Genomic DNA, 24,926 nt, shown 5'->3' on the forward strand with positions numbered 1-24,926 from the left:
GGAGGCAAGAAACAAGGCAAAAAAAAAAAAAAAAAAAAAAAAAAACCAACCTAGAAAAGCAACAATTTTGGCTCAAGCTTTAGGAAAGAGCCATGTGTTCCCTTATACAGATGGTCCCAACTTACGATGGTTCAACTTACGATTTTTTAAACACGGTGCAAAAGTGACATGCACTGAGCAGAAACCATAATTTGAATTTTGATCTTTTCCCAGGCTTGTGATATGCAGTACGAAACTCTCTCATGATGCTGGGCAGTGGCAGTGAGCTGCAGCTCCCAATCAGACATGCCATCACAAGGGTAAACAACAGATAAACTTACAGCCATTCTGCGCCCATACAACCATTCTGTCTTTCACTTTCAGTATAGTATTCAACAGATTACATGAGATATTTGACACTTTATTATAAAATAGGCTTTGTGTTAGATGATTTTGCCCAACTGTAGACTAATATAAGTGTTCTGAACACATTTAAGGCAAGCCAGGCTAAGTTATGATGTTCGGTGGGTTAGGCATTTTCAACTTAAGATATTTTCAACTTATGATGGATTTACTGGGATGTAACCGCATTGTAAGCTGAGGAAGATCTGTACTGTTGTTATAAGGAGAGAGGGCACTTCAAGAACCTTCTTCCATTCTTAGTGCCCTTCTTGTATCACAAGCTGTTCCAAGGCAGCTTTGCCTGCCCAGACCGAGGTGCAGAAATGAATGTGAGGAAAGTGACGGTGGGCAGGAACAGAGAAACATGGGGGCAAAAGCCCTCACTTTCCTTGTAATACTAAATTACATACTCATCTAGGTATACTTCCTCATACCACACGTCTGAATATTAGGCTTCAACCGCTTGTCTTTCAAGTTCCAACTTCCTAACTGGCCCAGAGCCCAGCTGTTTCTTTCATTCTCGTAAATTCATCACTCTCCCTGTTCCCTACGGACAAGATCTCTTGATTCAGACCCCAGAGTAACGAATTCTTAGCAGTAAGCGACAACAGTGGTGCAGTGAGGACTGTGACGGGGGATGCACCTAGCCCTGGTTAAGAAATAAAGATGAGATTTGAAGGGGTAAGGGCCAAAGCAAGGAGCTGTTCACTCTTACGCTGCTCCTGACTTTGTCCAAGGAGCCCAAGCCCCGGGCCTCTCAGCCCAACCCATCACCAATGTGGCCAGTATGCAGCCCCAGTCTTAAATTCCAGGCATGGCCCTGGGGTTTGGGATTCTCACCTCTGTCCCCACTGTCTCATTCTCACTTTCCAGCTCCCGCCTCCGCCGCCCGCAGATTCCAGCCCCCACATCTGGCCCCGCGCGGACTTCAGCTCTAACACCCGGCTGCCTCTGCTGCAGCCGCTGCCATGGTGATGGATCTCGCGAGAACTGCCGCTCGCCGCCGCGCAACTCTCGCGCGATCGGGGAGGTGGGAAGTATCCATGTCTGGGGGTAGGGGTGCGCCGCACTGCTCCTGTCGCCGTCGCGGCTTCCGGTGCTAGGTGGAGGGAAGGAAGGAGGGAGCCGGGAGCAGGGCCAGGGGAGCAGCCGCGCCGAAATCGGCTGGGGGAGCCGGAGAGAGTGGAGCCAGAGCCGAGCGGAACCTGCGGGGGCGGAGGCGGCGGCCGCAGCGTCGGAGCTGGGAGCAGGAACAGGTGAGGGGCTGGGGAGGGAAGGCGGGTCCTTGTAGAGGAGAGACTCGGGGTGGGGGCTGAGGGGATAAAGCCCTCATCCCTCAGCTCGCCCGGCACTGCCCGGCATGGGGCGGTGTGGTTCTTTCCACCCGAGAGCTCGGAGAGGGGTCGCCGGGCCAGCCTCACGCCTGCCCCCGCATTTGAAGGACGCGGAGCTGGGGTGGGGGTGGGGGGCGCACACAGATTTGTCCTCCGCCTCGCACAAGGGGGCGACCTGGACTGCAGTTAGGTTCCCCTCGCTTGCAAGAGGTGGGTTTTTGAGGGGTTGAGGTGGAGAGGGAGGAAAGCAGTCCAGGGGAAGGTGGTGCGGGGGCGGGTTTGTATCCTTTTCCTATTTAAGGGCTAGGGAATGTCTCTTTTTCCTACCTCCTCTCCCACTCGACCTTAGTAACAGACCAGAGAGAAGCCTTGCTATAGTGACACCCCCTTCCCCCGTCATGGGGCTGGGGTGCGTAGAGGGTTTAGGGATTAGCCGGAAACCCAGGCTAGTGGGGCACCCCAGGGGCGCTATCCTGGTGGAGGTTGCGCTTTCGGGTCTTGGGAACCGCACGTTGGGAAGAGGGCAGCAGGTGGGGAGCAAGAGGTGAGGAGGCAGAAGAAGGGGGAGGAGGATCTGATCTTGCTCCGAGATGAGAGGTGGTGCCATCCTCCCCCAGGCGAAGCGGGGGCGGTCTCACAGGAGGAGGGAGCATCTTGTCGCTGGCTCTGAGTTTGTGTCTTCCAATCCGCTTTCTTTCTTTAGGAAGTACCAGGATTCCCGGAACAGAAAATGGATCCATTGCTTACACCACTGAGGGAAGAAGGGGGAGGCAGAATTCCCTGTTAAAATGGACCACTTGATTAGCAAAGTGGTAGCTCCTTTTTGGGGAGTTCCCTTCTTTCTGGGTTGTATTACTGCTCATCTCCCTCTGGCCAGGCCCCGGGCGAGTGTGGTATGTGGTCAGGAGTGACAAGAAATAGTGAGGTCATTGGGTGAGGGAAAAGTGTAACTTAAAACCTGTCTCTGCCGCTGTTGGATTGGGCCACTCCTGGTCTATGGCATGAAAGTTTTATTTGGTATGAGATCTGCTGCAGGAGTCCGATTGCTTGGGTCAGTGTAGTAGGACAGAATCTAGTCTCTGCATGCTTCTTTCCTTGTCCCTAATCAGGTGGTGACAGTCTTTGCTGCCATTTATTCTTGAGCTTGTTGTTGGGGTGTCTCTACTTGCTATATCTGGAATGGATCAGTGAATTGGTCATTGTACATTAGACCTGAGTTTGAATAACATGTCTCTAAAAGCTCATTCTAAGAGAGAAGCCTATCCATTGAGTTCATCTTTCCACAGAATGAATCATTGACCTTGGATTAAGTTGGAAAGGGTCCTCATGTATCACATATTCACATGCCTCCTGCCTCCCACCATAGAGTTATTACCTTGTATAGTCAGAATTTTTCATGTGTATGTCTCACTTTTGCAAAGAGACGAAGCTTTTTGAGTGCAGGAATTGGATCTCCTCTTGAATCTCCCACAATGCCTATGCACATAGTAGGCACTCATGATGAATACAGGATGTGAATGAATTCAAGTTTTCTGACTACAGTTTAAGGAAGGGGAAAGAGATGACTTGGCTGTCAGGGTCAGGGGGAGTGCCTGATGATAAGAGTGAGGGTGTAAATGTCCTTAGCCTTTGTAATTAAGAAGTCTTGGTCTCTCCACCTTCCTGAGAAGCACAAAACAGTCATGGATAATGAAACTAAGACCCCGAAAGAAAAATATTAGAACACAGTGTCATTATTTATCTGAAATGTGAGATCTCCTGCTTCCCCATTGTGGGCAAAGGGGTCTCTCCATTAGACCTGAGTCCTTCAGGGTGTTGTCTACAAATTGGGATCCTGGTGATTATGGAGAAGGGAGCCAGTGTATGTATGTGGTGCCTGGCATAGAATTGGTGCCAGTGAATGGTAGCTGCTATTATTAAACTGAGTGCAAGTGTAAAGGAAAGCAGACAGCAGGCTGGAAAGAATGGAAGTGAAGTCGTAAATGCACAAAGGGTCATATTGTGTGTGTTCATCGCTGCTAGTCTCTTCCAGTAGAGGAAATGGACTCAGAAGACAGTGGGCGGGATTTGTTGGTGAGAAGGAGGAAGTTCTTTAGAACCAGGTTTGTTAAAGCTGAGTCAATAACTGAGGGAAATTGTGGAATCTTCTTCCCCATATACCTTTAGAAATGGATGCCAAGAGGCCCGAGATTCAAAACATATCACTGTGTTTGGCTCTCCTCACCATTTTTTTTTTTAATTGAGGTGTGGTTGATTTACAATATTGTGTTAGTTTCAGCTGTACAGCATAGTTCCTCCCACCATTTTTGTTGCAGGTTAATTTAGTGACAAAATGGTATGCTAATTAAGGTTGTGACCCTTAAACTCAGACAAAATTAGGTTCAGATCCTGCCTCTGCTAGTTATTAGTTGTGTGATTTTGGTGAAATTATTTGTCCTCTCTTAGCTTTGTTTTTCTTGTCTATAAAGAGAATGATAATAACAGTACCTACTTCATAGTGTTGACATGAGAATTAAATGAGATAATAAAAATAAAGCACTTGGTATTACACAAAGCACATAGTAATCCTTGAGTAAATGTTAGCTGCTGTTAATAATCATCATAATAGTAATAATAACATGAGCACTCAGGCTGCTTTGAAGGAAAGGAGGTTTACAAAAGAACAACTTGCTGCCTGAAGCACCAGTGTAGGGGGATGATTGTTACCATGACTTTCTGTGCTGGTCGTAGGCTTATGAGCAATGAAATCCTTTTTCAGCATCAGCCTCACAGAGGCAGCTCCTGTTGCCTGAGTGGGAGGTGAAGCTGGAGGAAGGCAGAGGCCCTGAACCGTCGACTTGGATGTAGGGTGAGGATGTGGGGGCTCAAGAATAGTGTTTGTTAGACAAGTCAGCGTGACTCAGGTAATGGTTGACTCTTCCATCAAAGAGCACCCTGATTGACCTAGGTCGGGCATTTAGATTCCTAGGTCCTATTATTTCAGGTCTCAATCAGCATTTCGGCATCCTCCATTTCCTGGCCACTCTTTTCATTTAGTCACATCTCCTTTAAATGTCTGCCTCTGTTTCAGAATGTACTGAGTTGTGATATCTGTAATTCTGGGTACTATGCCTTTTCCAACAGCTATTGCAGATATAGGTAGGGTGCTAATAATAAAACTTTTTGATAATGAAAGGACATGGGGAGCATTTGGAAAAAGTTCCACCAATGTTTGGAGGCTTTGTATTGAAGTCTGGGAAAGAACTGCCTGAGGCAGGGGTTCAATGAAGGTGTTAGAGATTTATAATGGATTTCTGCAAAGGATCTGCTGCACCACCAGAAAGGAGATGGCTCCAGATTTCAGGAATCCACCATGATCAACATATTTCTGAAGAAAGGTGAGATGACTGGATGTGGCAGGTCTCACAGTACCTTTTAGCTCTCCCATTACTGGTGAGAGCCTGACATAACCCATCGTATGTGAGCTTAAACACAAGAGTGTCAAGCATGAATGTTTGAATTTCAACATGATTTAGGATGAAGAACATTTGCTTTCTGTTGCAGTGGTTTTGTCCCCTCTCCTCCTTTTTTTGTTTTTTAAACAATCAAACCTTACATTATGTAAAATCTTATTTGCAGTCTGATACACAAAATGAATAAAAGTGGAGCTGTTCTAGTAGTGGTGGAGAATGATGGAATATAATTAGAGCCTCTCATATGGTTCTCCCCTTCTCCCAGGCAGCCCCTGAATCCCATCCTAGGAACCTTAGGGCTCTGAGAACTTGCAAGCCACTTCTCCAGTTTGTCAGATACAGAAAAAGGATCGGAGATAACCTATAGAATACTGTCTTCCTCAGTCTCACACGTTTGCCTTATCCGTAGAACTGCGCTCAACAACAAGCATATCGATCACTAGCGACAGATCAGTCATGGTGCTGGATGCTGGGAACATGAAGCATGAAGAAGGCATGGTCCTTGCTGGCAAGGGACTGGTAGTCTAGTAAAGTACTTGCCAAAATTTTTCCCACCATGGCATACACAGAAAATGGTAACAGTATGACAGGCATAGCTGCTTGCAACCTGAGATGACTGGCCCATGGGCTGTAGCCACCCTAAGCCCTGTCTAGCCGTCCAGTATTAGTGGGCTCAGTATCTCCAGCTGACTTGTATTGCATTAGGGGCACATTATTTGGGAAGTTTTGGCTCTGGAAAGCAAAACACAAAAAGGTGAATAAAACATTTTGTGGTAAATCCTAGGGTAGAAGTGTGTTTGAGGTGCTAAGGGATCACAGATAGCTCTTATCCCCCAAGGTAGGCAGTTTCCTGTTTTCTGTATCTTTAGGCTGCTCTGTGATGGTTGGCCTTTTCCAAATCATGGCTTCCTGTTTCATCTGTTCAGTGGCAGCTCTGTCTTGACCTGCACAGTGGGACCAGATTGGGGCAGAGGTTTACTAAGGCTTTAGGCTGATTACTCATGGAATTTCAGTGATTTTGTAATTAGGAAAGTACAGTGTTCTAGATATCCAGGCCTATAGATGTGGGTACTGGAGCAGCCATTGATTATCAGGATATGGAGCCATTTTAAGATTCTAAGAATAGGGCAAGCTGAAAGCTTTGGTTAGAGGGCACTGCCACACAGTGTTCCAAGGAAACAAATGAGTCTAGTTTTCATCTGGTCACTGGTTTATCTCGCTAGGTCATATATTCTGAAACAGACCTGATAACTCTGTTCTGACTCACTTGCTGAGGCTTGTCCATGGAAAAAGCCATACCCTTCTCAGGTGTTTGGGTCTCTATATTTAATATCCTTCTTCACTTGATGTTGTAGCCTCCTTCAGGTTATCCTGTACTGGAGTCTTCCTCTCGGACTAGAAGGGAGACTGGCATAATGATTCTGGCCTAAGCCTAAACACAAGTGAGAGGTGGAGTTGAGTGGAGCCTAATCTTAGACATGCTTTAGTTTATAACAGGGTCATCATTGATTGCCTAGTAGCTAAGTTCAGTAGATATCTTTCAGGCCTTATCTTAATTTGCCCTTTCTATAGCCTTTGACCCTCCTTCCTTTAAAAAAAATGTTCTTTCCTCGTTGGTGTCTCTGATATCTTGCTCTCTTGATTTGCTTTCTCCCCCTTCTGTTGCTTCTTACTCTCTTTCCTGGCCTCCTTCTGGGCCCACTGCTTTAAATGTTGTTGTGCCCCAGGTTTCTGCTTTTGACCTTTTCTCCACTCTCACTGTACATACTCTCCCTAGATATATCAGTTAGGATGTATCAGTTGCAAGAGATAGAAAACACACCTGTGGCTCAAACAATAAGAGAATTTATTAAACATATAGCAAGAGGTCTGGGTGAAATAAGCCAGACATAAAAAGACAAATATTGTATGAGTCTACATTTATGAGGTACCTAGAATATTCAGATTCAGAGACAGAAAGTAGAATGGTGGTTTCCAGAGGCTGGAAGGAGGGGGATTATTGTTTAATAGGTACAGAGTTTCAGTTTGGGAAGATAAAAAAAGTTCTAGAGATGAATGGTGGTGATGGTTGCTCAACAGTGTGAATGTGCTTAATGCCACTGAACTCTATGCTTAAAAATGGTTACAGTGGTAAATTTTATGTTATATATATATTCTACCACACACACAAAAGAAGTCCAGGGATAGAATACTTTTTTTTTTCAATCCCCCAGCTTGACAGTGTTAAGGACCCAAGTTTTCTCACTTTTTCTGTTCTGACATCCTAGTGTTCTTAATGTCTGTCCCTTCATGTTCTCAAGATTACTCCAACATCCCACCCTTCTATGTTAACAACCAAAGGCTGGACAAGAGAACATTGACATACATTCTTTTTCGAGATTGAGGAAAATTTCCAGATGTTCCCAGCAGACTTTCCTTACATCTTATTGTCTAGAATTAGTGTCTTACCATTTGTGACTCAGTCACTGGCAAGGGAAATGAAATGCCCACATCACTTCAGCTGATCAGTTTTCATACCATACACGTAGGACTGGGGAGGGGTAACTCATAGTCACCCACTGCCAGCATCTGAACAAATCAGGGGTTCTGTTAGATGACAGAAGGAGAAGATGGCTGTTTGGGTAGGCAGCCAGGAATGCTGCCGCCCCTTCATCTTGGGTCCTCTTATGATGTCAGTTGCTGTCTATCCAGATGATTCCACATACCCAGACCAGACTTTTCTCTTGAGCTTTGTACCTTAGCACCTCAAAATCAATGTTAACCTAAAAACAAACATCTTCACTCTCAGGTTGGTTCCACTTATGTTTCCTGTCTAAAGAAGTGCCACCAAATCACCCAGGCCAGAAACCTGGGCATCATCTTTGCCTCTTCTACTCTTCCTTCCTCCGTTTAATCGGCCGTTAAATCCTGTGGATTCTACTGTTTTGATGTTTCAAATCTGTCCTCTTTGTTACCACCTCTGTTTTAGAGCTTTTGTTTTCTTATCTGTATTACTTTACTTCCCAAGTGGTCTCTCTGCCTCCAGTGTTCCTCCTTTTAATATTTCCCCTAAAGTGCTGTCAGAATGGTCTTTCTGAAGCACATATCTGGTCTTGTTACTCGGTATGACCTTTAAGGCCCTTCATGATCTAGCTCCTACTTACCTCCCCAGCTTCATCCCTTCCTTTTGCTCACGATGCTGCATCCACATCAACTACCCCTTAGTTGCACCTGGCTTTGGCTCATAAGTGCTGTCTCTAACTCAAGTCTTTATGCCTGTGCACATGCTTTTCCCTCTCCCACCTTCCGTGTTCTTTATTGTCTGATTACTTCCTTTTCTTCCTTTGAAAGCCTGCTCAGTTATGATCTGAGAATCACGTCTGGGAATTGGCCTTTATCCTCCAGTCTTGATTAACTGCTTCAGCTTTTTGTCCCCATAATACTATGTGCTTATCCCACTCTTTTCCCCATAGTCTTTGTAATCCTGCTTCCTAGTCTTTCTCCCCTATTGACTGAATTTCATGAAAGCAGAAACTGTCTTCCTCTGCATCCCTAGTTCAGTATACTCAGTAAATGTTTAATGAATGAATGGAAGCTGACATCAGAAGCTGTTTCTTGGCTTTGGGAGATCTTGGAGTCCAATAGAAGACATTGAGATACTGATTTAGGAGTTGTTGTGTGCTGATTACAGTGCTCTTGAGACAAAAACTTGGAAAGTTTACAGAGGTCACAACCAGATGCACTAAGGAAACTAAATACAGGCAGACCCTGCTTTGGTTTCCTTAAATTTTATTGGTCTGCTCCACTGGCTGTGCTAAAAATATCATCTCTATTAGTGACCTCTCAATTTGAAAATTATCTGGGAATAAAGCTGCTTTTAGTGCACCCTGCCTGGCAGCAGAGTATTTGGGAGACTCTGGTCTTCCTTTTCCTGGACCCATGCAGCCTGAAGAGGAGGTACTGGATCAGGAGTCCCCTCAGAGGTGCCTCAGGACACATGCCCGAATCAGGAGTGGGGAGTGTGTGTGGCAGAGTCCCAGAATCACCTGAAGGGTAAGGCAGGCATACCTTAAATCAAGATGACCGGGCAGTCAGTGACAGCAACAGCAACAGCCTGCCTCTCCAGGGGTGGGTGGGAGGGAGGGGTTGGAGGCAGTAAGTGGTTGTCAGTGAGGACATCCTCAGGTGAGGCTTAAATCAGCCAATGAGCTTGATGGAACGCCTGCAGTGTCCCACACGGATTGTACTAGAGCACATTTTTAGAGCTCCTGTAGTTATTTTTACCAGTGATAAAAGAGTTTGTAACTGTAAAATAGAATGTTGAGATACCCTCTTTGTTAATAGAGATACTACTGTATTCCATTTTTCATCCTGAGCCACTCACCTTCAGTTTTAACTCCTGATTCCTGGTTTCTTCCAGTCCATGGAACCCTGGCATTTTGCCCTATTGACATGGGAATGCCATCTGTGGCAAAAAAGAATAACCGTAGACTATATAGTACATACAGGGTTTGTTTATTTTATTTTATTTTATTTTATTTTATTTTATTTTATTTATTTTATTTTATTTTATTTTATTTTATTTTATTTTATTTTATTTTATTTTATTTTATTTTATTTTATTTTATTTTATTTGTTTGCCACTCTGCTTTCCAGAGCTTTTTCTAGGAGTAGATGAATAGTGGAAGTGAGAATTGGCTGTATAGCCAAAGATATGTGTTCATGGCACAAAGCTGAAAATTGCCACCATCCTGGTGGTAGGGGCAGCATGCTATCTGGAAATAGGCAGGGACAGAGAAGGCCAAGACAGGGAATCCAACACCCTCTTTGGAATGTTCATTTGAGTCAAGCTCCTGATTACATTAAAGAGGAGTCATATGTTCATTAATTTCAAGGCCCTGGGCTGCCACGGAGGACACGTGGTAACTGCTTGGATATTTCATTAGTTATCAACCCCATTGCATATTAAGTGGGAAGAGAAAATTCTACCAGTTTTAGTCTTCTAGTCCTTTCATAGTTTTCCCAAACCAGTTTTGGGGTCAGTATGTGTGGAAAATGGTGAAGAATTGACAGGATATCTAAACAACCATCTGTGTGTAACACGGAGATAACAAGTACTGCTAGGACAGAAGAAGTGATAGAAGGATATCCTCAGATGATGCTTAAATCAGCCAGTGTGCTTGATTGAACTCCTATAGTGGACTTGGCACTGGGAGCAAGGACAGATCCAAAATAAATAAAAGGCATAGTCCTTGCCCATGGCAAATACACAGTTACATTGGGGAGACAGTAAAGGTGCAGGCTTATAAAAGAGGAAAAAATACTTCACAACATAGTCAGTGCCACTTGAGTGGTTCAGATAATTCAGGGGCTCTTGTCTAGTATGTCAGGAAATAGAAATAAGTGTAACATTGGGATCAGCTTTTGAACCAGGACTTTAGCATGATAGCAAAGAAGCAAACCAAAGGACGGTGTATGCATGTTCTGGGACAAGGGATATCTTTCAGCCACTGTTCTGCTCACAGTTGGTAATCATTTAATCAGCAATACTTCCAGTCATGAAGGACAGCAAGATAAATGTGTGGTATAAATTCAGTTCAGAATCTGGGCCAAAGCCTATTACCTAAGCTTTAAAGTGTTATCTGGAGCTGAAGGAAAGGACACCTGAGCAGGAGACAAGATAAAAACTAGGAAGACCTGGGGAGGATTTACATTTCTGGAAGTGGTGGCAGCAGAATCTGAAGACTGCCTATCACAGATTGCCAAGGTTGGTGGGATCTTATCTCCCCTCCTGCCTCAGGAATCCTCAGGAATCTGTCTGCCTGGGTGGTTGAGGCAGGATGGGCAGGGAGGATGGCCACTGGGTGACTTGGCTGAAGTCAAGCCCTTAAGTTGAGCCAGGCCCTCCCCCGGGGCGTGAGCTCTCTGGGTAAGGGGCAGGGCTCATCTGCGGAACCTACCCGGAGCACTGCACTGCGCCTGGCTCATTAGTGGATGTCTGGGGAGGCCTTTGAAGATGAAACGCTCCATAAGCACTCATTGTTTCTGTTTTTTGGACAAACTAGTATTTTGGTCTCCAGAGGCTGTTGATCTGGCTCCTTTGTACTAGTCTGGAATTTGCTGCAAACTGAAGAGAGTAGGAAGAAAACAAACAAACCAACCTGAAATAGTTTTTGGAAAAACAACTAAACTCCCACCAAAGCCCCATGCTTTAGCTTGTGAATAGGATTCCTCCCTGTCCACCTTTCACATTCTTGGGTTTGGGTGCACTCTGTCTTGACCTGTTCTTCGCCTGCTGGGTTTGGGGTGTGCGTGTGTGTATCTCTGGTTCCCAGACTCTAGAGAGAATGCCAGCAGCTGGCATATGGTGGTTGTTGAGTAAGCTGCCCGCTGACGCACGTCTCCCACAGGCACAGAGAACTGGCTGGCATGGGTGATTCTGAACCCCCATTTCATTGTTTCAAAGATTCATTTCTGTGGCTGTGCTGAGCCATAGAGAAGGGAGGCAAGAAGAGAGGGAATGAACGACTGTGATTCTGTCTTTTGGGGGCGGTGGGTGGGGTGGGCAGACAGGCATTTTGTACCTTTACAGTGTTCTAACTGCTCCCTTCATTTCCCCCCTGTTACGTACCAGGCATAAGTGTCTAACCTGAGTGAGCTGCTAGTGAGGCCACTAGAGGCCCTGGGAGTTAGTTCAGTTGTTCAACTACTGTGTGCCAGGCACGAGTCAAGGTACTGGGAACAAAATAGATAAGGAGTTGACATTAGAGGAGGAGGAGAAAAGCAGTACAGCAAGAAACAAATAACGTGTAATGTGTTTAGATGTAACGTGTCAGATGGTGTAAATGCTGGGAAGAAAAGTAAAGTGGGATAAATGGGGTAGAGAGCAGGGTGTGTGTATGTGATGGGGGTTATGGAAGGCCTCTTTGATAAAGTGACAGTTGAACAGACGCCCAAAGGAAGTGAGGGGGTGCTCCACGAAGGCTGTCTGGGAGAGGAGCGTTCCAGGCAGAGTGAGGAGCCAGGACAGAAAGCTTTGAGGCCGGAAAGTGTTGGGGAATTGAAGTGGAATAAGCAAAGGGGAGAGTAGTAGGAGATCTGATGTGAGAACCGGGAATGCAGATTGTGCAGGACTTTGTAGGCCACGGTACGGCTTTGGGTTTTACTGAAACGGAGATAGGAAGCCAAGAGAGGGTTTTGAACAGAGGTGCAACGTGACCTGGTTTTGGTTTTAAAATCAGTCTGACTGCTCTGTGGAGAATAGAGTGAAGGGGGTTAGAGAAGAAGCAGGGAATGAGATGACTGCCTCATTGCAGGTGACCAGGTGGAGCAGCTGTCCTAGGATCCACCTGGCTGAGGAATGAGGGGTAGCCTCTCCTTGCACCACCTCCCAGCTCTCTGTGCTATGTGTGAATGGGGCATGACTTGAGCAGCCGGCATTTTGCAGAGTGGCAAGGATCAGCCTCTTTTAAGAGTGCTGCTTTCTTATTTCTTCCTCATTAATTTTGGTATGTAAAAAGTAAGCAGAATTGTAGAAATACAGGAAGGGAAGAAGCAGAGTCTCTTGACGAGAGCTGAGAGCATAAACCTTGGGAACATGGCAAGCCTGAACCTTGTCAGGAGTCACAAAGAGCCACTCCTCATTCCACTCCCTCCTCTCCCACCCTTTCCAGAAATCTCTGGGTAAAGTTGGGGGAGGGAGGGGCATTAATGATCTTTCAACGCCTTGGGGTATAATATAGAATGTCAGAACTGAAGGGACTTTAGAAATCATCTAGTTCAATCCCCTCCAGTTACAGGTGCAGATAGGACAGGTGAAGTAACTCATCCAAAGTCACGTGGGCAGGTTACTGGCAGGAAGCAGGGGTCCTGAGTGTTCACTGCTTTGTCTGTGCTCCCTAAAGCTCAGGATATGTCTGAGTGGGCCTTGATCTTCATAGTACCCTTAGGTTCCCAGTTTGTCATGAAGAACTCCAGCCATGACTTTGGCAAATCCCTGTTACATAAAATCCTGACAGATGGTGGTAATGAGTTTACATTTCTTTGCCTAGGATCAAGTCCTCCATACCAGGGACCAGGCCAAAACCAGACTGCCACTGCGCCCAACTGTCCTCAGAAAGCGACTACTGTGATCATGGGTAATATCTTCGGAAACCTTCTCAAGAGCCTTATTGGGAAGAAGGAGATGCGCATCCTGATGGTGGGCCTGGATGCCGCAGGAAAGACCACCATCCTGTACAAGCTGAAGCTGGGCGAGATTGTCACCACCATCCCCACCATTGGTAAGGGCACAGCTCAGACATAGGCTAGGCTTTCGTTCCATCACCTAGGCCAGACAGCGGGCCTATTCCTAGATTCCCCACCTGGCCACCAGGCAAGTCTTTGCAGTTTGTGGGCTTCTGGGAAGGATGGTTGTTAAGCTTACCAGCAGGTGCTGGGGCTGCCATTTGCCCACCTACCCTGGCCCTCTCTGATGCGGGAACTTCCTCGGCCTGGCACCCAGCAGCGGCCCTCAGGCATTGAGCTGGTTTGTTCTCTGTGTTGTTTGAAGAGCAGGTGAAGGGCTTTGATGTTCCTGCCAGAGGCCTGGAATTGCTTCATTGTAGATCCTCGGTGGCCCTGATCCTGGTTAAGACTTGCCTGTGGAAGAGAGAAAGTTTGCCTTGTAGAGGGGGCTTCTGATCATCGATCAGCTGGTTCTGCATTTGGGGCTCCAGGACTGTAGCTCACTTCTTCATTCTGCCTCACAAGCCCCACTTCTTAGCTGAGGCAGACTCTGGTGGCCAAAGTACAGGAGTGGGGCCGTGTCATTTCCTTGCAGGAGGGAGAATCAAAGGCTGAGAGAATGAGTGGGGCAGGTTGTCTCACATTACCCAGATGATTGTGAACCTCCTAACTGGCCCTCTTTGTCCTCTTCTACTTCTTCTCTGAGGCTTCCTTGTTGGCCTTTATGCTATTAAGTCAAAGAACACCAGGGCTGAGGAAGCCTTAGCTTTCTTTCCCTTGCTAGGATCATGGCCATGACTAGGGGAAACATAAACGAACCAACTGGGGCATCATTTGCAGGCCTGGTATTTGAGGCTGAATGACCACTATTTGTTTTTCCCAAAGGGTTCAACGTGGAGACGGTGGAGTACAAGAACATCAGCTTCACAGTTTGGGATGTGGGTGGCCAGGACAAGATCCGACCTCTCTGGAGACACTACTTCCAGAACACTCAAGGTATGACATAGGAATTGCCCGTGGGCTGGCATTAGTTGGTTGGGTATGAGCAGAGAGTGTGGCTGTTGTTCTTGGTTATTGGCAGCCAGCTCTTGCCCTGCTGCAGCAACTAGGGGTGGGAGAAAAAGAGGAAAGGGGGTAGATATTTGGAGGGTAAAAGGAGGGTCTTGTCTTTTGTTGGTGGGGGAGGGGAGTTGATCTGTTGTCTCTGTGTAGCCCATGCTCTGCCTCCCTAGGGTTGATATTTGTGGTCGACAGCAATGATCGGGAGCGAGTAAACGAGGCTCGGGAGGAGCTGATGAGGATGCTGGCAGAGGATGAGCTCCGGGATGCTGTGCTCCTTGTCTTTGCGAACAAACAGGTGAGACATCTCCCTGTCCCTGGATTTGAGAGAGGGCAACCTGGCCGTGGAAATCATGGGGCCTCGGGGCTCATTATATGTGAAGCCCTGTGACTATGCTCTCAATTTTGAAAGTGTGGGAAATATGATTAGTTGGCTTCTACATGCTTTTCTTCTTATCCCCCAACCCCAGCTTTAATTAGCAACATTTCCATCCAGAGGGATTTTTGTGGTGGATACTTCACCTCCAATCCTTCTTTTAGCTTTCCTATTGTCTACTTTAGTGGAACTGCCCTCACTCCTACGGTCAGACAGACCTGATTGTTTGCCCAGCCTGAGTCACCTCTCCACTTCCCTACCAATTCCATATTTGGTTCCAGCTCCTCAGCGGAATGACCTTTAGTGCCTTGGATCTGGGGTTCTAGGATGGTTAACTCCAAGTAGCTCTTTAGGATCTTGCTCTGGGTTTCCTACACTGAAGGAGGAGAGGGTATTGGTATACATCTCTGGCAGATGGGTGTTCTAGAAGCCTTTGAAAGATCCTGAGGCTCCTTTTTGTGTGTCTCCCTCGTGCTCCAGGATTTGCCTAATGCTATGAATGCTGCTGAGATCACAGACAAGTTGGGCCTGCATTCCCTGCGTCACCGCAACTGGTACATTCAGGCCACCTGTGCCACCAGCGGGGATGGGCTGTACGAAGGCCTGGACTGGCTGGCCAATCAGCTCAAAAACAAGAAGTGAGAACCAGGCAGCCTGATCTGACCACCCCACCCACCCCTACTGTCTCCCTGCCCCAGCCCTATCCTTTCCTTCCTGTTGCCAGTGTGGCCAGGGCCCTGGGTGTCATGTCCGCATGCCCAACAAGAGCCTTGCCTCCCCTGCCCTTCCCTCCCTCATCCATGACCAGTCCCCAATTGCTGTCCTGATGATGAATCATTCCAATTTACCGGATTTAAAACAAAAACAAGGTTGTTATGGTTTCATGGGGTGGTCCCCCCTGAAGCGCTGGGGTTTGGGAGGTGGGGTGGGGTATTCTCTCCGTTTGCTTCGTTTGGCTCTGGTTGCTGTGCTCCTGGCATCTGAGTCCCTCCCCTCTTCCCATAGGCTCCTCCCCTACTCCCTGTCTTCCTTTCCTTTGCCGCTCTCTCCCTGTTCTACATGGAAATTGCACGGGCCTCTCTGTGTGTGCGTGCATGTGTGCGCGTGTATATACCTGTATAGAGAGATATATATGGGGCCGTGGAGGGGTGGAGTGCAGCTCAGGGCTTGGAGCCAGCACACGGCCCACTCTAGCTGATCATCTGCCCCTCCCATGTTGGTGAGATAAAGGAAGGAGGTGGAGGGAAGGCTGCCCCAGTCCTGCACTGGTTCCTCTCCTCTTTGCAGGTCAGTTTTCCTGGCTCATAGGACAGAAGGATTTTCCACTATTATCTTCCTTTACCTGTCTCTCCACCCCACTTAGGACAGAGGGGGTGGCATTTATCTCTAAATGACTGTTCCCAAGGAGATACCGTTCTGCCCTGCCTTGCTAGTGGGAAGGAGAGAGGAACCTACTCACTCTTATAAGCTCAGAGTGTTCAGCTGATTCTCCCCCTCATCCTTCGATCTGTTCCTCAGGAGCTTGAAGAGGGAGGTGGGGATAGCAAGATCTTGGGGTGTATTTGGGACCCAGGGCACTGGGGAGAGGGCCTCAGGTTTTCTATCTTCATCCTTCTTTGTTATTAGGAGAAGGTGAAACACAGATCAGTACTATTCCTGCCTTCTTGTCCCCCCTCCCGACCCCCCCAACTTCTGATCTTGGAGCTGGGCTCACCTGTCCTTTGTCAGAAGTTTCCTCACCCTGTTAGTTCTGCTGGCCTGACCAGAGCTGGCAGGCTGGTTTAATGGTGGAGTAGGGGAGTGGGGGATGACATAACAGACCTCAGTATCAATCCCTACATTCTTCAGTTCTCTTTTTCTTGTCCAGGATGTGCTGAAGGATGAAAATTCTCTGTTCTGTTTCTAGACCCTCAGACCATCCTCCATCTATTCCAACAGCTTTTCCCTGCTCTCTTCACCCACTCTCATAAAGGGATCTGGGCATTGGAGTGGAGGAAAAAGAGCTCTGGAGTGGTTGTTGGTGCTGGTGGGATGCAGTGGTCTTCAGAGTCCTCCCTCCATTATGTATTTGTTCAGAAGCTGCTGCTACTGCGTCTCTGTCTGTGGGAGGCGCTTGTCACTGAGATCCTGGCCTGGGTCCTGACTTCTGCGGTTTCTGTGAAGCCGTGGCTTTTCTGTGGGCTCCTGTGTGTGCTGGCTGCGCCCTGAGCTCCAAGACGGCCATCCATAACCTTTCCGCTAAGGTCAGGGCCCAGGGGCCCTATAACGTGGCTGAGGGACCCCTTCCCAGAAAGGCTGTCCCAAGCCCCACCCCATAGGGCCAGGCTTCCTGCCACCTTTGTCTACAACAAGGCAGATCAATACGCCCCACCCCACCCCAGATTGAACTGTGAAAGAGAGGTTGCAGGGGTGTCTCCCTCAGTGCCAGCTCCTTAGTGATGTGTTACTACCCAAGATGCAGTGGGTGTATGCAGGTCTCTTTCTCTCTAGGCCTTTGTGTGTTGTGTGTGTGTGTGAGTGTGTGTGTGTTTGGTGGCGGGGGGTGGGGGGTGCTGGAGCTTCTATTTCGTTTTAACATGCATTCACTCCCCTGACCCCACATTCACTCCCTTGACCCCACAGATCCTTCCCTCTACACTTTTTCTTTGCCTCTGTCTCTATTTTGTCAGATTTTTTTGCACCTGCTCCTGTTGCCTCTCCCTCCCTGAAGTTTTCCTTTGCCTTCTCAGCTTATTGAACTGCTGTTGCCTGTTTGTCTCCTTTCTCCTTGGTTTCCTACGTAGGATTCCTCACTCTATATCTCTGTGGTTGGTGAGGACTTCACCTCTTCTCCTGCCTCCCTCTCTCTCTGACCCTCCTTAGATACCAGTCCCAAATAGGTTTTTCTCATTTTAAGCCCACCTTGGTTTTTAGGACTAAGGGTGTTAAGAAGCAGCCTTTGAGGTTGCCTTGGTGCTGCTCGAGGATCTGTCCAGCAGGGGGCAGTAAGTGATCTTGATAGTATCCCTAGCTGCTGGCCCTTGGCAGGGGCGGCCCTTTCTACGTTCCCATTCACCTAAAAGCTCTTGGGATTGTATATTTCATTCCATTTCTGCCCACTCCCTCCCCTACTCTCCTCTGGTAGGTTTAGTTTTATGCTTTCCTTTGTTCCAGCCTTTCTTCTCCCTGGGGATTCCCCCTATTCCCCCCCCCTCCAAGTTTGTTTGTGGTGTTATAGTGGTAACTGCAGTTCTGAACTGGTTTTTCTCTTTTTTTTCCTTCCTCTGGAATGTAGACTGTACATGTTTATAACTCACCTTCTCTCTCCTTGCTCAAAATGTGGGGTACGCGATGACTGTGACCCTGGTTGGAAATTAAACTTGTTTTATGCAGCTTTGGAGCAGACCTTCATCCTTGATGTGCAGCAGCCATGGGACAGTGTTTAATATTGAGGGTAGTTCTGCTTCTGGTCCCTCTCTCCAGGTTGCGCCTTCTCTCAGCAGAGGGGTAAAGGGTACCCTTGACTGGGCAGAGTGAGGTGGTGGAGGAACTTGGGCTCATCTCCACACTGCTTCCTACTTCCTGTCATACCCCAAGAGGGAGCCTAGTAAGTTGGGCACCGGAGCGTGAGGCCTTTATGACTTTGCCCCTCTAGTTCTGAAGGGTTTAACCCTGAGCTTAGCCATATTTATCACCTTTTGGTAGACATTAGGGACTTCAGTGGCTAGAGGGCCCTGAACTTGGAGTGCCCCACACTGCCTCCACTCTCGGATCTCCCCAGCTCTGTGTATCAGGTGCTTCTAGTTGGAACAGGGTCCCCTCATGCATAGATTGGAGTCTACTCACCCATCTAGTTCTGGGCTTTGACAGTGAGTAAGCATGAAGGGTAAAGGTCTGGGTGGTATAATGAACTTGATCCTCCTTACAGCTGATGGCCCTGCATCACCTCTGCTGTAGGTGTGTGATTCCCCATTGTCAGGAGGCCAAGCCTCTTCCAGAGATTCCACAGATGTCTTGAGGAAAAAGACAGGCCTGTGTCCTCCCATCCTGCTCCCACTACTTCTCTATTCCTCTCCTGCCATTACTCAGGCAAAGAAAGGGGTGGTGCTACCCTTTCTTGGATAGGTGAGGTCTGGGTGAGCTAGGCAGGCCTTCCCCACTCTTACCACTTTCTTAAGCTTTGAGGACAGAGGTCTTCCCACCCTGATGTTGTGGGGAAAGGACAGGATTTAGGCATATAAGTTTGAGATCCAAGCATCAGTGTGAAGTGCACCATTTGTATTCAGTTACCTCCCTGCTGCCTCGCCTGCCAGTTTTCCTTTTCAGCCCCTTTCTTGCTGTTAAGATAAGCCATCACCCTTAAGGACCAGTGCTTCTCCTCTTAAGAAACCCTTAAACTACTCCATCCGGACATGGCTTCCCAGGCCACCCACTTACCCGTTAAAATCAGGTGATGCTTTCCTCCTCCTAGACTCCTCAAAAGTCCTGCTTGGTGACTGAGGTTACTGATAAGTTAGGAGCACTTTCCCAAGTACTTTATTTTTATACTAATAAGTAGATAACCTCTAGAGTTACAACCTCTTATAAGATAGTAATAATAGAGAGGACTTTAGCTGCATGGCAGGCCGGTGGGGGCCTTTTTACCCCTGAACAACTTGGCGAAGAGGATGACCTAGTCCCTCTGTCTCAAGTACTCGGCCTAGGATGCCAGGAAGGAGGTGGAAGGAGCTCTCTTGTGGCAGTTGCTTAAACCTTCCAGCTTTTTTTTTTTTTCCAGGGGAGAAGGGACATGGGGGATGAAAGGGAGAGTTAACCTGGAAGGTGAATGCTTAGCATCCAGCTCTTAGGACAAATAGCAACCTTATCTTCCCAGAATGTGAATAGCTCTTTGTTTATGGCTTGACAGAGGACCCCGGTCTAGGGTCCACTTCAGGATAATCTGGGCAAGGGAGCTTCTAAAATGAGCCTGGAGAAAGCCAGTGGAAGGATTGGTCCTGGTGGGATGGAGGCAGTGACAGGAAGAATGAGTGTGAGTGTGTATGAGTTTCTCACACTAGAGGTATAAGGTCTGAAGGCTCTAGGGAGTCACTGCATTACTTCCAGTTCCAAGTACCTAGATTGGTCAGAGCAGAGCATTGACAGGTATTTATTTTGTACTTTCTACGTTTCCTGACCTATGCCAAGAATGGAGTCAAACCTCTGTACTGAGGAGAAGACCAGTGAATCTATTTCTGGGATGCTCTGGAATCCTTTGGGATAACCATAGTGTACCATATAGGGCAGTGAGAGTTGGAGAATAATTGTGTAGGGGGATACCCCTTGCTGCTGCTTGGTGCAGGGAGTGGTGTCTTTGTGCAGGCAGTCATAGTACTAAGAAGAGCCTCTTTTCCAGTTCAGAAGGGTGTGGAGGTAGAAGGGTCAACTCCAGTTCTCTATTTTCTAAGCTGGTAACTGGAGGGATGGAGTATCAGGCTGGTCACTGGGGAGTGATAGGATCCAGATGCCTTTTTTTCCTCTGCAGGTTTTTCATTCAAATTAAGCTCCCTGGCCCTGGTTGCTGGAATGGGTAAGGATGATTTTGAGTTCCTGGGCAAAGGGAGGAAAGGGTTAGGTCTAAGGAAATCTGAGCCTTGAGTATGGTAAAGGGAACAGTGCCGCTGAAAGTCTGGAAGTGAGGAACTTGGGTCAGGACTGTTCACCATCAAGGCTTGAAGGTAAGTGTCTTCTTGTTTGTGTCACTGTGGCCACAGCTACAGAAGAGACTATCTGGGCTCTAGTTTAGGAGCAGATCTGGCTCCTGAGCTGAATGTCGTGGAGTAGAGAGCACAACACTCGGGCCAGAACTCTGGCTGTCTGTGCCCAGAGCTGACCAGTTCTTCCCACACACCTTTCTTCCCCTGACCCTTCCTCCAAAGCAGGTACATTGAGAGTTGTCTCTGAGGAGGTCTGCACAGTTAATCTGGGCCAGGCAGGAGGTTTGAGAATGAACTTTTCCACCTGACACCCCCTCCTATACATTGTGGAGAACCATCCTAGGACAGAATTGAATACAAGGCCTTTTAAGGGTTGGAGGGCTTAGCTTGGGGCTTTGAACCACAGAAATTTGGATGCAGGCTTCTTTCTGAGTTCTGAATATAGGAATGCTGGCTTTAGATAATAGATAGGAGTTAGAGGCTCTCTGGTTTTGCTTATGCCAGATCTTGCACTGATGGAATGGTACCTCCCTGGCTAAAACAGCCAAAAGGGAGAGTAGGGGAGGGAGGTAATGTTTCACTCTTGTTTACGAGTGTATAACCATACCTAAAAAGAAAACATCTAGTCAGCCAGGGTATGCATGCTCCTGAAAATACGGCATTTGATTTTGAACCCAGATTTGTATATATTGACTCACAAGCTTTTATTTATTAACAATCTGTTAAACATATTAAAACCATTTAAAAAGCAGTGCCTTGCTTATTATCTGGCACATAATAGGCACTCAGCCTTGATGAATGATTAAACATCATTGTCCGTAACCAAGCTGGGCATGGTGGGCGCCCCATGGGTCTTAGAAGTCAGGGGTCTATGGTAGTTTCTCCGGCTGGCTGACACAGACACCTTTGAAGGTGGCAGCCTTTCCAGGAGTGGTCCTCCAATTAACTTGTGCCTCAGGTCAGGGTTGGGCCAGCTCCCCTCCCTTTCTCAGAACCATTTCACCTTTCTCTGTCCTTCGGTTCCTCCTAACTTGATCCAAGGAGAAAGCTTCTTCCTCCCTGGTCCCTCCTGGGTCCAAGTGGGCTTGTGCTGCCCTCTGTGGGTGATACTGTTGTCTTAGTTTTGCCCTTTTCTGCTACCATCCTCTCACCACTTCCCATTCAGATTACCAAACGAAGCCTCAGAGCTGAACAAGATAGTAGCCTTCCACCTCCATGACAACATTCTAATCATCTGACGCATCAGTGTAATGTGCGTGGTCACCCCTTTGCTCAGAAACTTTCAGTGGGTTCCCACTGCCATTCAAGGCTCTCCACAACCAGCTCTTACTTCCCTCTCCAGTTACCTCTGTCTACTCTTCTGGCTAAATCCTGTACTTTAGCCAAACTAGTCTATTCATTTTTTCCAATTATCCAACCCTCTGCCTTTATACCCTTTCTCACTTGTTTAGAAATACCACTTTCCTTTAAGATCTGCAAATCTGCCCATGACCTGTCTAATCACAAGGACTTCTTTTTTCCTGGTCTGGCTCCTTTAGCTCTATTAGCACAACTCCTTCAACACTTCCCACACGTTGCCTTGTACTGCTGTATATCGTGTTCATTCATTAGATATTTTAATGTTAAAATTAATTTTTGTAACCAAAATAATTATTACAAAAGATCCAAACAATACACAAATCTTCAGAGCAATATGTGGAACTTGTTCCCCTCTGCTCACTCAGTCCCCAAAGGTAACTACCCTCAGCTATTTGATGTGCATCTTCTGGTTCCTTTTCTAAATATATATACCTATGCATGTTTGGGGAGGGGTTAAAATATAAAGGGGCTCATGTCACATCTATTATTCTTGCTTTTTGTAACCTAAAGTTATATACATTTGTCTTAGAGGTTTTCTATATTAGTTTAGTTTTTCCTTTTTAATGGTTTCTCAGAATTGCATAGTATAATATTTATTCAAAGGAAAAACATATATGTCTAGAAACCGTTATATGGAGGCTATTGTGCAGCTAGCATCCAAGGGCCTCCGGGTATGATCACAATCTTGTCCTTGCCATCAGAGAGCTGGCTCTTGAGAGGGAGGGAGGAGCAGGTCGTACACAAATAACCACAACACAAGGGAAAATACCATAAAGTCCCTGAGTTTATGCCTGAAGTTCAGAAATAAGAGAAGTCACTTTCACCTAAGAGAATCCGGACTTCACAGAGGAGGTAATCTTTGACCTTGGCTTGGAGGGAGCTTGACAGGTGAAGGAAGAACATGAGCTGCGCACAGAGATGAAAACACTTGATGCAGGTTCATCTGATTGCCATGAGCAGAAAGGGGATTTGATTCACTTTATAAACATTTATGGAGCATCTATATGTCAGACACCATATTAGGCAATGAGCATATAGAAATAAGATGAGGTTCCTGTCTTTAAAAGGCTTTCATTTTAATGGTATCAAAGCCAACTTTGGAAAGGCAGATTAAGACCAGAGGATGAAAGCTTTCAATTGGCATGTCAGGTAGTCTGAATTTAATTCCCGGGGCAGTGTGGAGCCTCAGCCGGCCTTTTAATGGCAATTAACATGACTGAAGCTAAGCAGATAACAGCAAGGTACAGAATGGGCTGATGTAGGGAGAGGCTTAGGAGCTTATTTTTTTGTTTTGTTTTAACAGGATAGAAGCTCATTTCTATCTTAGTTAAAAGGTGTCTGGTGGTAGGCAATCCAGGACCGGTATAGTGACTCTACAGTTACCAGTCTCTGATGACTTCTTTTTTCACCATACTAGCACGTAACTTCCATCGTCATGGTCACCTTATGGTCTCAGGTGGCTGCTGGAGTGTAATTCATCTCATCTACATTCCAGGCAGCAGAAAGAAGGAAGGGAAGGAGACTGGGGGAGGAGGTGGAGCACTATGGCACACTTCTTAGCTAAATTAACTCCCTTTAAGCAGCCTCCCGGAAGTCCTGGACAATATTTCTAACACTTCTGTGTCTTATTGGTCAGAATTTAGCCACATGGCCTTATCCAACCTTAAGGGAGATTTGGAAATATAGTTTTGTTTGTGCTTGGTTTTTTTTTTTTCTTTTTGAAAGATTTGCGGTATAATTTGCATACAGTGCAATGCGCCGATCTTTTGCAGTTTGGTAAGTTCTGACATGCATACACCCATGGAGCCCACATCCCTAGATATGGAGCACTTCATCACCCCCAGAGATTCCCTCCTGCTGAGGGGACTTTTTTTTTTTTTCTTTTTAAATAACCCAGAAGAGAGAAATAAGAGTTAATTAGGGTGGAAGCCATGGGAATGGAAAGAGGGCTGCAGAGGCTGTGGAGGGAGAAACCAAAGGGGACTGGTTGGATGTGGGAGATGAGAGAAGAATCAGAGAAATGCTGACAGCAGAACCATGAACAGAAACAGGCAATTGGGAGCAAAGTCTAGATTGTTGCAGGTGGGATGGAAGGAGAAAGAGGAATGAGAACAGTATTGTGTGTCTTGATTTGAGGTGCTGGTCAGACATCCAGGTGGAGATTCCCTGTATGCAGGGATGCAGTTATGTCTAGAGCTTGGAAGGGCAGTCAGAGCTCTATGGCATCACTGACTAAAGACAAGGACTAAGAAGTGACTTCAAAATATGGTGAGTGTGAGCTCACTGATGACTTCTGAGGGAGCAGAATCCAGATACCTAAGGCCTGAGTGGACGGGCCAAATGCTGAGGGCTTAAATCATGCACAACGGGACTGGCAGGGTCACCTGAAATAATTTTAAAACTCTTTTAAAAGCTGAAATCCTTGCACAAATGTAAAAGGGTTGTATGTAGCTGTCCTTTTGACAAGTTTGTTGATGAAAGGAAAAAGCAAATGGTAATGTCAGAGGAAGAGATCAGAGATTCACCCATCCTTATAGTAAAATAGCTCCTTGCTCTTTTCAATCACCCTTCTGAAGGACAGGGCGATGGGACAGCTCCCTGCCTCCTTTTGGGTATATGACCTCCGGAAGTTCGAGCCGAAGGGCTGGATGTGGGAGAGGGATGCCACCTTCGACAACGGCTGGGGTCGGGTGCGCCTGCCAGACACTGCCAGGATAGGTGTGAGGAGACACATCTTTAAGAGGAAACAGAGCAAACGTTTACTCTGGACTCGGATAGTCCTGGGTTTGAATCCTGTCTCTGTCACCAGAGATGACCTTTCGCAGCTACTTAACCTGAAAACCTAGTTCCTCATCTGTAAATTGGAAACAATTTTGCCTACATTTTAAGGTGGTTTTGAGGATTACAGACAAGTGTCTGAAACACAATAGGTAATCATAAGTGGGTGCTACTAATGTGACCCAGCCCCTTGCTATGGGACCGAACGGATAACGGACAGCTTAGAATCTGTAACCTCCCGATCTTAGAGGGAAGGGAGAGCTCCCGCGGCCTCCTCCCTCCAGGAGGTGGGGACAAGGTGGAGGAAGGG

At 46.9% G+C, this 24,926-nt stretch overlaps 1 protein-coding gene across 1 annotated transcript; it reads left to right on the forward strand.

Annotated features, from left to right (window-relative positions):
• The first annotated feature begins 1,413 nt into the window (after positions 1–1,413).
• ARF3 (ARF GTPase 3) lies at positions 1,414–18,178 on the forward strand. The gene is made up of 5 exons (XM_010964233.3): positions 1,414–1,637; positions 13,198–13,428; positions 14,258–14,368; positions 14,605–14,729; positions 15,288–18,178. Exons 2-5 carry the CDS (start codon positions 13,281–13,283, stop codon positions 15,447–15,449), a joined length of 546 nt encoding a protein of 181 aa, XP_010962535.1. The 5' UTR covers positions 1,414–1,637; positions 13,198–13,280; the 3' UTR covers positions 15,450–18,178.
• The last annotated feature ends 6,748 nt before the right edge of the window (positions 18,179–24,926 follow it).

The sequence above is a fragment of the Camelus bactrianus genome, chromosome 12 (genome assembly GCF_048773025.1).
Source record: "Camelus bactrianus isolate YW-2024 breed Bactrian camel chromosome 12, ASM4877302v1, whole genome shotgun sequence".
NCBI lineage: Eukaryota > Metazoa > Chordata > Mammalia > Artiodactyla > Camelidae > Camelus > Camelus bactrianus.